This window comes from Podarcis bocagei (assembly GCF_964188305.1).
Source record: "Podarcis bocagei genome assembly, chromosome: 14".
NCBI lineage: Eukaryota > Metazoa > Chordata > Lepidosauria > Squamata > Lacertidae > Podarcis > Podarcis bocagei.
In genome coordinates, this window is record NC_138139.1 from 25792551 (window position 1) to 25804626 (window position 12076).

At 46.0% G+C, this 12076-nt stretch overlaps 1 protein-coding gene across 4 annotated transcripts in view; it reads right to left on the reverse strand.

The window, feature by feature from the left end:
• The window catches only part of CHD2 (chromodomain helicase DNA binding protein 2), a 66784-nt gene that overhangs the window by 9233 nt on the left and 45475 nt on the right, over positions 1-12076 (reverse strand). For all 4 annotated transcript variants that reach the window (XM_081171005.1, XM_081171007.1, XM_081171006.1 and 1 more), the window contains 12 exons: positions 11880-12029; positions 10768-10916; positions 10525-10621; positions 7152-7244; positions 6446-6619; positions 5181-5356; positions 4747-4788; positions 3513-3652; positions 3238-3376; positions 2244-2394; positions 1236-1358; positions 615-743 (listed from right to left, as the gene is read on the reverse strand). In XM_081171005.1, coding sequence (XP_081027131.1) covers positions 615-743; positions 1236-1358; positions 2244-2394; positions 3238-3376; positions 3513-3652; positions 4747-4788; positions 5181-5356; positions 6446-6619; positions 7152-7244; positions 10525-10621; positions 10768-10916; positions 11880-12029 — 1563 coding nt within the window. The remainder of the gene's footprint in view (positions 1-614; positions 744-1235; positions 1359-2243; positions 2395-3237; positions 3377-3512; positions 3653-4746; positions 4789-5180; positions 5357-6445; positions 6620-7151; positions 7245-10524; positions 10622-10767; positions 10917-11879; positions 12030-12076) is intronic.

Consider the following 12076-nt stretch of genomic DNA (forward strand, 5'->3'; position numbering starts at 1 on the left):
CATCTGAAGGGCCAATTTATAGTCTACACAAACCATAATCTGAATGGAACAGCAATGGCATGGATCATCCACATGAGGCTAATGTGCACAGCTATTATGGGTTTGTTTGTTTTTTTAAAAAAACAAACCTGATTTTCAAAGCTATCATTGTGGGGAGCGGAGAAAGACTACAGAAGCTGAACAGGGGAAGGGGCTCTGCTGGCTGTGCCTGAGGAGAGGCATCTGGGAAACAAAATCTTAGCCATCAGCTCCTGGTGGATTTTTTTTTGGGGGGGGGAATAAATTTTAAAAAGAATACAAAAATATCAAATACTTGCTTTATCAAAGCTAAAAAGCTGATCTAAATAAAAACATAGACCAGAAAAAGAGAGAGAGAAAGAGAGAAAGAGAGAGAGAAAGAGAGAGAGGAAGGAAGGAAGGAAGGAAGGAAGGAAGGAAGGAAGGAAGGAAGGAAGGAAGGAAGGAAGGAAGGAAGGAAGGAAGGACAGAAAAAAGAGAACTTCCGATTCTTCATCTGCCAGCTGTATATATTATTCAACACAATAGAATCTGCACATCAGATATTGCGCAGGTGGGCATGTGGAATCACAGGAGACCTGCCAAACTGGGCTTACCTTGACCTCTCCTTCTTCTGAGGGGTTGTCTGAGTGTCGAGGAGAGGAGACCTCATTCCCATGCTCATCTCTCCCTTTGAGAGACTTGTTTTCCTTCTTTGTGCGGGGCTTCCTCTTTTTCGCCTTGGTCTAAGTCGAGAGAAGAAGAAGTCAGTCACGAGCAGGAGAACTGCAACTTCCCAAGGAAAGTTTCCCTCCCAGATGACACACAGACCGAGATGTAAAGCCTTGTAGCGCACAGTGCATTCTGCTAACATGGTGCCCCCTCTTTGTGAGTTCTGTACCGGCTACGACTCACATCAGCCCTAGGCGGCATGATGCTGATGTTAACAGAAACACACTTGTGCTGGATGGGGCTGATGACCTGTGGTCCAAACTTGGGGGCACCAGGCTTGGCATATGCTGCTTTAAAAGACCTGGGGGTCCTATTCAGCCCTCACTCTGGTTTGAGAGATTTTGCAAAGCCCCATCCGTATGTTTCCAAAGCATGCATTTGCCTCCACAGAGACTAGAAAGCTGACCTGTGCACTACTGCAGTGCCAAGTCAGATGTGTGAAATGCACAAGGCCTGGTCTAGTGACTCTGCCTTTTCTGCTGCGATTCATCCATGGTGGAACTGACCTCTTCCACCTCTTTCGTTCCATCCTTTTTCTCCATGTCTTTCTTGAGTAGTTTCAGCAAGTAGTCGACTCGTGCCTGGAGCTGCTTCCCCTGAGGCTTCTTGTCTGTCTCAACAGGAAGGATCTGGGGTGGGGGGGAGAGAATGTTTTTAAGGACATGGGCATCAAAGATCTGACAACAAGAGCCCTCACACATATACTGCTTTCCAAATATAAGAAACAGAAAGCTACAACTAAGAAAAAGGGGAAGTGGATTAAGAATTCAAAGTGGGGGGAATTGGACATCCATCAGTAATCCAAACACTAGAGCAGTGTTTTCTGCTCTAAGAGGCAGCATTCTTTAAGAGTATAAATAAATGTTTCTTTTTCTTCTGCCCAGCTTTTCCATGAGCCTTGCAGGGTGTAGTCAACAGCAAAATACATTGCCAGTTGAACCACAGAACTTATACCCAGTTTCCCTGAGCACAACAGACTTCCAGAGATGTTGTTTTGCCCCATTATTGCCATTACTTGTTTTGATTTAAGGCTGGTTGCTCAGTGGAGGGTTGAAATTATCTTTGGAGGAAGCCAAACACTTGGCTGCAGACACACACGCACTGCCTGCATTCACACATGATAGTATGCCATGGTTTGTTCTAGCTATGGCTCGTTCAACAAACCATGTTCACAGACCTGCAAACAAGGCGCATCTTGTTTCTCCGAAGCTTTCATTTTCCAACTAGCTTTGCCTCAACAGCTTAGTGAGGATCTAGGGTGGAGTGGCCTAACAAACCATGGTTAAGCAAGGCTATGGTTTCAAACATAACACTAAACCATAGCCATAACATGTCACAGTTTGTAAGCCAACAGCAAATTGTGGCTTCACATTGTGGTTTGGCTGGGAGAAAATAAACCTCAGTTAGTCTGTTGGCTGAGTTTGCACAGCCAAACAAACCACTCTTTGGCCAAACTAACCATGGCTTAGTGTTATACATGCAAACCAGGCCTCTGCATGTGAGGTTTCTTGTACCTTGTTGGTTAATTTCAGCTCTGGGTCTGATTTGATGAGCTCCCAGTTCCCGTAGCCATGTTCATATACTCCCACCAGCAAGTGAGAGTCATCTTCCAAACTCCAGTCCACATCAAAATGGGCAGCTTTCACACGGCAAGTCAGGCAGAACCTGCAATTTAATGGGAGAGCAGGTAAGAGGTTTTGTTGTTTGGTTCAAGGTGGTATATATGGTTTTCCTCCTTCCCCATTTTATCTTCACAACAACTCTGTGAGGTAAGCTAGGCTAAGGGTGGCTGGCCTATGGTCACCCATGGCCGAGTAAGGATTTGAACACAGGCCTGCCAGGTCTAAGTCCAACACTATAACCCCTGAACGACACTGTCTCTCTTCACTTTTTACATCAGAGTTCTTTTTCTATGCCTCTAAAGGTCTGCAACGGAAGGGGGACTGGGAGAGAGAGTAAAGGCACAAATTTGTGTCTTTCTCACCTAAACTTTCCAGTGTTTTAGGCTTCTTCACCCATTACACTGAGGTGCAAGCTTTCTCTACACATGTACAAGTGTTGGTGTGTGAAAAGAGTGTACACCTGTTGAGCACAGCTGCACTATGGTGTGTACACAGCTAGATACATTGAGTGTTACATGCAGATAACCATGAGTCCACAGCTCAACTGTTTGTGCACCCCAACTAGATGTGTCCAGATGCGTACACTGGTTTGAATGTAACATGCGATGAACACCCATTCTGAGAGGCAGGACTTCATTCTGGACCCACCGAGGGCTCCCCTGTGAATATTCTCTTCTGCCTATCTCATTAAAGAAAGGAAAGTCAGCTGGGAGTCTGAAGATGAAGGGGTGAGCCAGAAGCTCAGTGAGTCCCATTAATTTACAGATAAACCAAAGCTGCAATCTGGAAAGCAGCTGAAAGTCAGGCCTCTCTTGCCACTGCTCTATGCCAACTCTCACCTCCTTGCGCTCTTCTTCCCTGCGTCCCCAGGAAGCTTCAGACTCACCTTGCCCTCTCCTCCAGGTCCGTTGGGATGGTCTTGTGCAGCATTGCAAACTCCTCTTCGTGCTGAATGATGGCTTTCACGTTCACCTGGACGCCAGAAATCTTAATGGTGGGGCCTCTTCTCTTCCCTGGTCCTTTGTCTGGAAAAAAGGAGCCACAGATGCTTCAGCTACAAGCAACAGGGGGGAAGGGGTGAGTTGCTTATCTGAAAAGAATGAGGATCCAAGTGCTTTAACCAATCTCTTTTTCCTGGGTGCAAGACTCTTCTCCACTTACTTTCTGCAGGGTTCTCTTTCAGGTGTTCTTCGTACTCCTGCATGGCCGAAACGCAGCTGTTGTGAAGAAGCTCCCCGAGGCGTTTGAGGTCGGCCACCGATTTGTCTACCAGCTCCGCATCTCGGGCAATGCACTCCAGCCTGGAGGGGGGAGAAGAGGACAATGAAGTGAATGGAAACGCAGCTCCCTCGTGGCAGCAGATAGTTCATAACCCAGTGCCACACTGGAACTCATCAACAGTTCCTCTGCCAGAGGCATCGTTTATCAATGTATGGGATGTGATTTTATCTGAACATCTGGTCAGACATAGACGTGTAGTCTGGGGCAGAGCCAAATCAGACGGTTTTGATGCAGATAGGTCTCCACACACACACACACACACACACACACACACACACACACACACTCTCTATATATATATAACTAGGGAGAGCCATAGATGTACTCCTCCTATGACTCACTCCTGGGCTATGTAGACACATCTTAAGAAACTGGCTATATTTAATTGCATCTCTTTAATTTGACTTATATACTGAATATGCTCCGTGTATTGCTATGTTATGGTTTGTATCATGTGTTAGTCTGTACCACATGTCTATTGTTAAATCAATAAAAATGAAATAATGAAATGAAATGCCACATCCTACAGCCTTCCCCCAAAGAATTCTGGGAGCTGTAGTTTGTTAAGGGTGTGGAGGATTGTGAGGAAACCCCCATTCTCATCACAGTATGACAATTCCCAGAGTGGTTTAAAGAATCAATCCTTCTTCCCAGGGAACTTTGGGAATTACCCTCCTTAGTGTGGTATGTCTGCCTCCATCATTATCAACTCTCAGGCAGAATTGGAAAACATTCCAGTCTACCCAGAAATTTGCTGGCCCACAAATGTTGTGGCAGCCTCAAGATCATTGGATGGTAGAATGTTTTTAAACTGTAATTGCTGTTGTTTATCATTTATAAAATATATTTATATAATGCTATTATCGTAAAAAAAAATATCAAGTTGACGTATAAGGGAAAAAAATGAATGTTTCTAATTGTTTTAACACATTTTTAATTGTTTTTTAGAATATTTTTATCTGTTTTGTAATGTTTTTGTTTTAAAAATGTATTGTTTGCTATCCTGGGCTTCTCGGGGAGGAAAGCCATGATGAAAAATCCAGTAAAATAAAAAATAGTAACAGTACCCTCAGTGTAATCCCTGGCACCCCCAACTAAATAGATCAGCACTTACCGTTCCAGGGGAACTCCAAACTTTTTGTAGGCCTTGATAAACCTGCGGGATTCAAACAAAAAAATGGGGCAACAGCTGTCAAAAGAGTTCCAGCAAGTGCATTCTTACTTGAATAAACTTGTTCTGTGGAGCTGGTCACCTAACTATGGCAAAAGGCAGTCAGGGATGCTGCTAACTCCAGCTCCCAAATCATGATTGTGCCACCATCCCAAGAGTACCACAATCTCCCTGGAATTCCAAGCGTTATCACAAAGCTTTGCTGGCTGCGTGGGGCGGGGGGGATAGCTGCCAGGTAAATAAAGTAATTCTGAATTGAAAAAAGGGCTTTTTCGCTTAAATGAAAATGAGTTTAAGAAGTATCAGAGCCTGCTCAAGACTCCTGGGCAGGGGGAGGAATAAACGCAGATGAAACCCCATCAGGCATCAGTGCTGACCTCCTGATTTCCGTGTCCGTGAAGCCTTCCACCATGTCCTTCCGGACGCTGCGGGGCCGCCCTCTTCGTTTGGGTCTTTTATCATCGTCTGAGTCCTCCGTCTCGCTCTCCGAGCCGGACGACCCCTGCAGCTTTTTCTTCATCTCAACATCCGAATCACTGTCATTGGCCTGAGCCTATGGGGGCAGAAAGGACAACAGATCAGCCAGGCTGCTTGCTTGCAGCAGGAGGTATCTTAGCCCCTGAGCTCTCATCACTTCAGGATGCCCCAGATATTTTGGCAAAGGAGGTGGGTGAAAGGCTTCCAGTGTACTGCTGGAGCTTTGATGTGCCAGCTATCGCCTATAAAAACAGACCCACTTGTTCAGGAAGGGCCATTGTTCAGTGGTAAGCATCTGCTTGCATGCCGAAGGTCCCAGGTTTGAGACCAGCTAGGGCTGGGACTGCCGCCTGCCTGAAACCCTGGAGAGCTTGGACCAGTGTAGAAAATACTGAGCTAGTAGTCTGACTCGGTTTAAGGCAGCTTCCTTTGCTGCTATTCAAATCAGCCCTTTATTCCAAACCAAGAGGAGTGGAAACTTAATCCTTAAAGGCACGGGACCACAGCTCAGTGGTAAAGCATCTGCTTTGCAGGCAGAAGACCCCAGGTGCAATCCCCAGCATCTCTAGGCAAGGCTCGGAGAGATTAGTCTGAACCCCTGGAGAGCAGCTACCAGCCAGGGTAGGTGATACTGGGCTCGATGGTCTGGCTCAATGTAAGTCAGCCTCCTATGTTCCTTCCCAACGAGGGGCCCTGCTTTGCATTTCAAAAAGCAGAGGTTGCAAGAGGGGAAACTGAAATCTGCAAGGGACCCGTTTAACCCACTCTGCAGTCTCCAATCCTGCATTGCCCTCTCTCACACCTCCTAAGCTCAGCCTCCGACGTCCCCGACTTCCTAAATTTACAATGTAAACCCTTTGGGGGCAATCACCTGCCTTTGCTTACATCCCCCTATCAAGCGCCCCACATTGTGAAGAGGGCACGGAGAAATAATAAATGCCGTATGTCCCTCACTGAAGCAGCAGGCTCTGTGTGAATGCCTTAAATGTAGAAAAGAAGAGTGTTGCTGCACTCAGCTCCTGCACGCGGGCTTCCCAAAGGCACCAAAGTGGCCACAGGAGGACTAGATGGACTTTTGGCCTGAATGAGTTGGGCTCTTCTTACATTCTTAGCAGTGGTTGGTCTGGGTTCAACTTGAGGAGGACACGCCCTGCCCTGGCCATACCTTTTTAGCCGAGCTGCGGATTCTGGGAAGCATGTAGATCTCCTCTAGTTCCTTCTGCCGCTCCTCCTCCTCCACCTTCTTCCTCTGCTCCTCTGGGATGATATCGTCCCAGTCCTTCTGAGACTTCTCCTCAAGCTCGGCTTCCTCCTCCTCCATCGTTGCAAAGTTGGCCACCTACAAAAGGATAAAACACCCGCCAGGTTTCATTCCTCGTCACCAGGTTAAAAAATATTTCGAACCGATCCCATGTTCTGTGTGTGTGTGTGTGTGTGTGTGTGTGTGTGTGTCTCCTCACAATGACACCGTGTGAGAAGGAACCAGCTAAGACGAAGGGAAACTGAGGCTGCAAGTGCATGCCTTCTCCAAGGCCACCAGGACCGTGAAGGAATTTGAACCCGGGTCACAATCATGAGTGTCTGCAGGAATTTTTCCGGAGTAAGGTGGGGACAAAGTTTGGACACAATTGCTCTACAGCCACTGGCAAAATTATCTGCCACCTGTGCTGGTACTTCTTGTAAGATCTGAAACCATCACATCTTCACAGGGTTGGTCATATTCCTATTTGAGAATGCTCTCATTTCATTTTTAAATTGTCTTATCCTCTGCCCCTAGGTTCCTTGGGGAGGAAGTCTGCGATATAAATTCAATAAAAAATAACTGAAAACATGCTAATGTTGTTTTATGTTCCACCCACACAGGTCCATACCTTGAACTGAGACAGAAGTTCATCTGTGGCGCTCGTGGATGCTTCGTTCTCTCGGGTTTCGGCTAAGCGCAAAATTTCCTCGATGTCCATTTCCTGGAAGGGGTGGGGAAGACAGGAGGGAATCAGAATCTGCAATAACCGAATACTGAGTAAGAATGAACTCAGTGGGGGGGGGGGATGTGGGAGAAGTGTGCTCAGAGAGATGGAAGAAGACCGGATAGCGTAGTCCAGCATTTCCCAAACTTTCTAAAAGCAAAGACACCCGGGTTTTTTGCTTCTTTCAAAAGTACAGTCGTACCTTGGTTCTCGAACAGAATGTGTTCTGGGAGTCCGTTGAACTCCCAGAACTGTTCAAAAACCAAGGCACAGCTTCCGATTGGCTGCAGGAGCGTCCTGCAGCCAATTGGAAGCCACACCGGACGTTCGGTTTCTGAAAATCGTTCGAAAACCAGAACACTCACTTCCAGTTTTCGATCGTTTGGGAGCCGAAACGTACGAGTTCCAAGGCGTTTGGCAACCAAGGTATGACTGTAGAGGAGTGTGCCCCTTTCAACACCGCATTAAGATTCACAACAAATAATTTTCTGCATTGCTCACAGAGCAACTACTACTAAGGCCCCAAATATCTGAAAAGTTTTCTCCATCCCTGCCTACAGGCCCTCCCAGGGTACCGGCAGAGGAGTACCTAAGTGTCGCTCCGTCACCTTCAGAAGTGTTGGCAGTTGTAGCCCAGGAGAGGGATTTCTCTGTGATGGCCCCTCCATTCTAGAACTCCCTCCCCACAATGCCTGACATCATCGTTCCACAGCTTCCACCCAGTGCTGAAGACACACATCTTTTACCCTGCCCCTTGGAAGTTAAGGTATTTTGTTTTGGGGGATCCACTTCCTTTTGTTGAATTTAAAGTCCCCTGTTCCATTTATAATGGTCTTGCTAGTTTTACAATCATAAACTGATTTATTTGATTTTATAACTGTATTATAATATCGTCGTAACCTGTCCTGGGACCTTGCGGTGAAAGGGGTAGGTGTAAGGAATCCTATAAATGAAAGAATAAAGAATGAAATCAATTTATTCCTTGTGGGACACCAGCTTGGGAACTGGTATGGGGTTGTTCACCTCTGTTGGTATCATAGAAACATACAAGCTTGTATCAAAAATTAATCCTGCTCAGAGGGTTGTTGTTGTTGTTTAGTCGTGTCCGACTCTTCGTGACCCCATGGACCAGAGCACGCCAGGCACTTCTGTCTTCCACTGCCTCCCGCAGTTTGGTCAAACATGCTGGTAGCTTCGAGAACACTATCCAACCATCTCATCCTCTGTCGTCCCCTTCTCCTTGTGCCCTCCATCTTTCCCAACCTCAGGGTCTGTTCCAGGGAGTCTTCTCTTCTCATGAGGTGGCCAAAGTATTCGAGCCTCAGCTTCACGATCTGTCCTTCGTGTAAGCACTCAGGGCTGATTGGATAGGTTTGATCTTTTTTCAAGATGCTGTCTAGGTTTGTCATTGCTTTTCTCCCAAGAAGCAGGCATCTTTTAATTTTGTGGCTGCTGTCACCATCTGCAGTGATCATGGAGCCCAAGAAAGTAAAATCTCTCACTGCCTCCATCTCTTCCCCTTCTATTTGCCAGGAGGTGATGGGACCAGTGGCCATGATCTTCGTTTTTTTGATGTTGAGTTTCAGACCATATTTTGCGCTCTCCTCTTTCACCCTCATTAAAAGGTTCTTTAATTCCTCCTCACTTTCTGCCATCAAGGTTGTGTCATCTGCATATCTGAGGTTGTTGATATTTCTTCCGGCAATCTTAATTCTGGCTAGGGATTCATCCAGCCCAGCCTTTCGCATGATGAATTCTGCATATAAGTTGAATAAGCAGGGAGACAATATACAGCTTTGCCGTACTCCTTTCCCAATTTTGAACCAATCAGTTGTTGCATATCCAGTTCTAACTGTAGCTTCTTGTCCCACATAGAGATTTCTCAAGAGACAGATGAGATGATCAGGCACTCCCATTTCTTTAAGAACTTGCCATAGTTTGCTGTGGTTGACACAGTCAAAGGCTTTTGCATAGTCAATGAAGCAGAAGTAGATGTCTTTCTGGAACTCTCTAGCTTTCTCCATAATCCAGCGCATGTTTACAATTTGGTCTCTGGTTCCTCTGCCTCTTCTAAATCCAGCTTGCACTTCTGGGAGTTCTCGGTCCACATACTGCTTGAGCCTTCCTTGTAGAATTTTAAGCATAACCTTGCTAGTGTGTGAAATGAGTGCAATTGTGCAGTAGTTGGAGCATTCTTTGGCACTGCCCTTCTTGGGAATTGGGATGTAGACTGATCTTCTCCAATCCTCTGGCCACTGCTGAGTTTTCCAAGCTTGCTGGCATATTGAGTGTAGCACCTTAACAGCATCATCTTTTAGAATTTTAAATAGTTCAGCTGGAATACCATCACTTCCACTGGCCTTGTAATTTGAGGGGTTTCTAAGGCCCATTTGACTTCACTCTCCAGGATATCTGGCTCAAGGTCAGCAACCACGCTACCTGGGGTGTACGAGCATCCATATCTTTCTGGTATAATTCCTCTGTGTATTCTTGCCACCTCTTCTTGATGTCTTCTGCTTCTGTTAGGTCATTACCATTTTTGTCCTTTATTATGGTAATCTTTGTACGAAATGTTCCTTTCATATCTCCAATTTTCTTGAACAGATCTCTGGTTCTTCCCATTCTGTTGTTTTCCTCTATTTCTTTGCATTGCTCATTTAAGAAGGCCTTCTTGTCTCTCCTTGCTATTTTTTGGAAATCTGCATTCAATTTCCTATATCTTTCACTATCTCCCTCACATTTTGCTTGCCTTCTCTCCCCCGCTATTTGTAAGGCCTCGTTGGACAGCCACTTTTCTTTCTTGCATTTCCTTTTCATTGGGATGGTCCTGCTCAGAGTAAACCCACTGAAATTAATTAACGCAACTATCTTAGCTCTAATAACTTTCATGGGTCTATTGAATACTGGTCATTACCTGTAACAATAAAGATTTGATTTGATTTGATTTGTGGGCCTGGTCTGGGTAGGACTACAATGGCACCTCGGTTTTTGAATGTAATCCGTTCCAGAAGACCATTCGAGTTCCAAAACCGAAACTCAGTATGGAAGCCTCAAAACAGAAAACTCAATACGGAAGCAGCATTTCCAGTTCAACTTCTGAGGCACGTCTAAAAACCGAAGCATTTACTTCTGGGTTTACGATGTTCAAAAACCGAAATGTTCGTTGACGAAGACGTTCGAAAACCAAGGTACCACTGTAGCTTTGAATACAACCTTCAGAGGGGGAACCATCTCTAACAAAGTGTGCCAACCAAAAAACCCTTCCAGCTCGGCTCACCTGTGGCTCAGACTCTTCCCCTTCCAGCTCTTTGAATAGGTCTTCCGCACCGAACTTCAAGATGGCCGTCAGCTCCTCTTTGTTGAAAGGGTTTGTGCTGCAAGGGAACAAGAAGGAAGTGGACGTTGGACCTACTGGAGGGCAGCATCTCAAGGAAGGCTGATATACACCCAAGAGAGACTAGTTAGTTTAGATCTATAGTCCTCAAGAGAACCTGTCCCCATCCTTCCTCATCTCCCTTACTTGGATCTGCCAGAGTTGTTGTCCAGAACAGTTCGACCAGTGGTGTCCATGCGCTGTATCACCAGATGGTCTAATACCATCTTCTTCTTGGCTCTTTCGATAATCTCTTCTTCCACCGTTCCCTTCGTAACCAAACGATAAATATTCACCTGCAGGGGGAGGAAAGGGTACAGATAAAAGCTCCATTTTCCAGAGAGTCAGATCACAGTTCCTCTCTTACCCCAGAGCATGAAAGCCAAAAGCTTTTCTTTCTCCCGTAAACGCAACATCTTTTTAACTGAAGATGACAAAGACTGAACCTGAGGGGTCCTTCTGTTTGATGAGCTACTACTTTGCCCCCGACTCCTGCCCTGCAAGCCAGAGGAGCTCGAAGGAGGTGCCACAGCTAAACAGCTTAGAGGTTTTGTTTCCCCTTAATGCCTTAGAGCTCTATATGACTGTGGCTGCTTCTAAAGTAGAGGTCTGAACTGTGGAATTACCTCTCTACAAAGGCTCCCATCTGCACCATACATTTAAACCACTATGATACCACTTTAAATGGTCATGGCTTCCCTCAAAGTATTTGGTAAGGGTGCCGAGAGTAGTTGGGAGACCCCCTATTCCAGGCATGGCCAAACTTGGCCCTCCAGCTGTTTTGGGACTACAACTACCATCATCCCTAGCTAACAATTTTTTAATTGGTCTTCATGTTGTGTTTAAAAATCAATAAAAAACTTCTCCTCCATGAATCTGTCCGATCCTCTTTTAAACTTTTAGATGTTTGCCGCCCTGGGCACCGTTGGGAGAAAGGACAGGATAGAAATTCAATAATAACAATGAATAACAGCATCTTATTAAGCCTCTAAGAAAAATAGCAAATAGGATTCCATGACTGAAAAGGGCAGAAAATACCCCTTTCTCCTGGTGTTACCTCAAATCCTATCTTTCCGTCTCCCTCTCCACCTACGGAACGAAGAAAGCAACTGGCACAGAACTAAGAGGTAACTGTCATGTCCGAAGAAAAACAACCCAGGAAAACGGCCTGCAGGAACTTTGTGGGCGTTCCAGAATCTTAGGGGCTGCTGCCCACCCATCCATGGCTGCAACATGAGAGCTTCGGCTCTTTCTCTGACCTGCTTCTTCTGCCCTATCCGGTGAGCCCGGGCCTGAGCCTGCAAGTCATTCTGAGGGTTCCAGTCCGAGTCGAAAATGACCACCGTGTCGGCAGAGGCCAAGTTAATCCCCAGGCCACCAGCTCGCGTGGACAGGAGGAAACAGAAGTCCTGAGGAGGAGGGAAAAGGGCCTCAGTGCTCAGCACATGAATTGCTT